Source organism: Cryptomeria japonica, chromosome 5 (assembly GCF_030272615.1).
Source record: "Cryptomeria japonica chromosome 5, Sugi_1.0, whole genome shotgun sequence".
In the NCBI taxonomy this organism is placed as follows: Eukaryota; Viridiplantae; Streptophyta; class Pinopsida; order Cupressales; family Cupressaceae; genus Cryptomeria; species Cryptomeria japonica.
Window position 1 is genome coordinate 780,019,985 of NC_081409.1, and position 4,292 is coordinate 780,024,276.

At 36.4% G+C, this 4,292-nt stretch overlaps 1 protein-coding gene across 2 annotated transcripts; it reads left to right on the forward strand.

The window, feature by feature from the left end:
* The first annotated feature begins 464 nt into the window (after positions 1-464).
* LOC131062473 (L-type lectin-domain containing receptor kinase IX.2) lies at positions 465-3,096 on the forward strand. Of its 2 annotated transcripts, none has more exons than XM_057996134.2 (2): positions 465-597; positions 687-3,096. In XM_057996134.2, the coding sequence occupies exon 2, from the start codon at positions 761-763 to the stop codon at positions 2,777-2,779; it is 2,019 nt and encodes a 672-aa protein (XP_057852117.2). In that variant the 5' UTR covers positions 465-597; positions 687-760; the 3' UTR covers positions 2,780-3,096. The 2 variants fall into 2 exon arrangements, with proteins under 2 accessions (XP_057852117.2, XP_057852119.2); XM_057996136.2 differs by having other exon boundaries at positions 466-597; positions 826-3,096.
* Positions 3,097-4,292: the final 1,196 nt, after the last annotated feature.

The window sequence follows — 4,292 nt, forward strand, 5'->3', positions numbered from 1 at the left end:
TACAAGTTGGTCATCTATAATGTTTATGGTAGATGAAATGTAAACTGGTTTGTACATGTCATATCAGTATTTGTATAAAAGTGGTTTTATAATAGAAATATAAATATCTATTTTCATTCACTTAATTATAAAAAATTAAAAAATAATTACCCAATCTTTAAGTGGACCCATAGTTAATGTAACATGTACTTTTTTTCATATTTGAATAAAAGTCGTAGAAAAAAGAAAACTTTATATTTATAATTGAATATTATATGATCAAAAAGTGAGACCTAGACTATCAACTCTAGCTCAGCCACAACCTTCTGACTATGAGACCCATAGAATGCATTGGCCTCATAATGTATTTATAAATTAAGAATTATAAATACACTTCAACCCCATAGACTGTGCCCCACCATGAACCATCCCCACTATAACTAAGGTACTCGAATGCTTGAAGCAATTATTTTTGAGTAGTTTTAAGTCTGTAGAAACAGCATCTTTTGAATACAGCGAAACGAATTCTGTGCGGGGAAGAGGGGCCCCATGCCTTTTCCCCTAAAAGTCAAATTAGAACGAAATCGCCAAATTACTCCACCGCAGGCCTACAATCAGGTTTGTCAAATCACGTTTATTTATATTAACAAAAGTTGAAACACACACTGTGTATTACATCACACTTATCTTCTTCTAAATTTTCTCAGAGACAATTTGGCCTTCAGACGTCCCCATAGGATGCAGAAGTTCTTTTCTCATCCATAGCATGATTCAATGAATCATGGCGAAATTACTTTTTTCTGAATTAATTTGTGTGGTCTGTTTGCTCTATTTTCCTGGTCTTAGTGGGAATTCAGAAAGAGATCTAAGCTTCAACTTTCCTGAATTCACTGAGTCCGAAACAGATAGAATTTCCATTGTGGGCGATGCTGGAGTCTCCTATAATGTTGTCCATCTTACAAATAGCAGCAAGCTTCAATCATCTGGAAGAATTGTTTATAATGAGACTATCCAGGCTTTATCTATAGCCAATTTCAGCACGCACTTCGTTTTTTCTATGTATTCTGATAAAGAAGATTCTCAGGGCGACGGAATAGCCTTCTTTCTCACATATGTAGGATATGCTTACGCTATTCCACAATTCAAAACCCAGGGTTTATTTGGCCTTGCTGGAGATAGGCTTGATGTGATACCTGCTGTATTTGCTGTAGCATTTGACAGCAGGCGGAATATTGTAGGAACTATTGCCCGTAATTTTTCAGAATATCATTATTTGCAAAACACGAGTGTTTCTGATCTACACAAGGGGAGAGTATGGGATGCATGGATTGACTACAACAGTCAAACACAAATGCTCGATGTATATCTTGCTAGTGGGTCTCAAAGTTCTAAGTCCCCCCAAAATTGCATTTTATCACAGAATGTAAATTTGTCTGCACTTTTAAGAGGAAATATTGTGATGGGTTTTTCGTCTGCAGCTGTAAACTCGAATGAAACCCACAGGATCTTTTCATGGAGCTTCAAGAGCATCTTGTACCCCAAAAACGCTTCAGCGGGTTTCAACGGAAGTGCAAATGGTTCAGAGATGAGCTCGAAGGAAAAAGACCGGAAACAAATCAGAACTTTTGTAAAAATATTTCTGGGTGTTGGATCTGGTATTGTGGTTTGTATCACATTATGGGGCTACTGTTTATTCAGAAGAAAGAGAGGTGCATCCATTAGAGGGCAAAAGTTAGCAGACATGGATCTCGACAAGCTTCTATACCACATTCCCCGACGGTTTAAGCTGGATGATCTAGTAGCTGGAACTAATAATTTCGGGGAAGCTCAAAAGCTTGGGCAGGGAGGATTTGGAGGAGTATATAAATGCAACCTTGTTGAAACAAATGAGATTGTGGCTGTAAAGCGCATCTCAGAAGGTTCAAGGCAAGGGATTAAGGAATTCATTTCAGAAGTGAGTATCGTTAGTCGTTTGAGACATCGAAATCTTCTTCAACTCTTTGGGTGGTGCCATGAACGAGACCAGTTGCTTTTGGTTTATGATTATATGCCTAATGGAAGCCTAGACAGACATATTTTCATTAGAGGAGAAGAAGAAGAAACAACAACAGCAGAAGAAGAAGAGGAGCCTCGAGTGTTGCAGTGGAATATCAGGTATAAAATAGCTAATGAAATAGCAAGTGCACTGCTGTATCTTCATGAAGAATGGGATGAATGTGTTCTGCACAGAGATGTCAAGTCCAGTAATATTTTGCTGGATAACAATTTCAGTGCAAAGCTTGGGGATTTTGGCATAGCTCGGATGGTAAGACATGAGCGTCTAGCTCAGACTACCCGGGCTGCGGGTACATTGGGATATTTGGCTCCTGAATGTGTGGCATCAGGAAAAACTAGCCGTGAATCTGATGTTTACAGCTTTGGGGCCGTGGCTCTAGAAATAGCCTCTGGCAAGAAAGCAATAGATGAGAGTTTGGTGGAGTTCGACATGCGGGTTGTAGCATGGGCATGGGATCTGTATGGTCAAGGTAGATTATTGGAGGGTGCAGATGTAAGATTTAATGCAGGGTTTGTAAAGGAAGAGATGGAACGATTGATGGTGGTAGGGTTGTGGTGTTCTCATCCAGATGCTGCTAGTCGGCCCAAAATGAGGCAAGTGATGAGGTTACTGAATTTTGAAATTGCAGCACCTGTTCTCCCCCCTACAATGCCTGTACCATCATATGCTCACACTTCGTTTACCACAGGGCCTTCCCTTTCAGGGGTATCACAGAGTCTTCCAAACACTCTGAGTCCAAGGTAGATCTATCAGCAGTTTGCTTGATCCGTTGTCGGTTGTAATTCTCTTTGTTACAGGCTGCTTGCAGGATTCTTCCACACAGGGATAAGTTTTCATAGTTTACAGAGCCATGGTGCTGTTTTAAAATATTTTATGAATAATTTTGACCAATAAAAGTAATTATTTAGAAATACTGGGGCTTTTCTTTTCATATATTCAGAAAGAGCTTTTATGATACAGGCAGAGATGTTAAATGTACAAAGGCTTAAGGGACACATCAGAAGGACCAAATTTTTGTTATTTTCTCTTCAGATTTTATTGAAATATGATATTTAATATCATGGAGTCTCCATAATCCATGAAATAGATGAATTTTATTTTGGTTTGTTAATCCAGAGACTTTGAATGTAGTTTGTCAATCCAGAGCTTTGAATATTTATTATATATAACGTTAATTTTTTTTTATGAAATTTTTTTAAAGATCAAACATATGAAAGCCAATGTGCTGAGTCACTTACTGGAAAAGATTGGTTAATGAAGATGATTTGATGCATTTTCTCTGAACCTACCCTGTATCTCAAAATTAACAATTAAAATATGAGCAGCTTCAGAATAGCAGAAAATATAAACTGATTGCAAGGAAAAATACAGAAAATGTTATAACTTATTACAGCTAACAAAATGAACACAGCATATAAAAAAATCTACATCAGCAAGCCACAGTAAATAGAATAGCCATAATGAAACAGGGAATATCCTCTATCCCTGCTAGTTGCTACCTAGCTATGAATAACATCCAAATATGCAGCCACCTCATTTTATTCAAAGACCACCGTTTACACATATTTTTACCCTTTTTAATGTAACCAAAAGTGTTGCTCTACAATATTCTTAGTTTTAATTATAAAGGCTAAGCAGTTATAAGCAATTCTTAAAATGAAAGAAAAATAGTTTTCATAGTTAATTCATACTTCATTACAATAAATGTACATATGTTTTTATTATTTTTTACATTATTTCTTTTGTTTTTCAGAAAGAGATATTTTTATTTATTTATTATTTATTATAAGATCAGAACATCCTTCTACCTACTCCTTGTTTGTTATGTTCTCTAAAATCTATGAAGCTTCATCACATATGAAACTTCTAAAGATCTCCATATTTGTTGTGGCTTCATCTCTTATGTATGTGTCTTCCACTACTACATCATCTTGACCACCTTCTACAATACCTCACATTCCTCTTCATTGCAATCTTTGAACTCTACTCCTCTCCCCCTACAATATTCAATGTTTTTCCCTTCATCTCAATCATCCTATTCATCCTCTTCCTTGTCATCCCTATCATCCTCTTTATCATCATACCATTCATATACCCCTCCATCAAACTCTTTGCAAATCACATTGAAGGATCTTTTTCAATTCATTAGGGGATTTAATCTTTCCCTATTTTAACAATTCTATTTCTTGAATAAACCTAAACTCTACAAATTTCATCTCTAAAATAGCTTTCGCTCACAAGGTGAGTATTTATTTGA

Bases quoted from the DNA above. Each gene is read 5' to 3' on its own strand.
- LOC131062473 (XM_057996134.2), top strand. From the start codon at position 761: ATGGCGAAATTACTTTTTTCTGAATTAATTTGTGTGGTCTGTTTGCTC.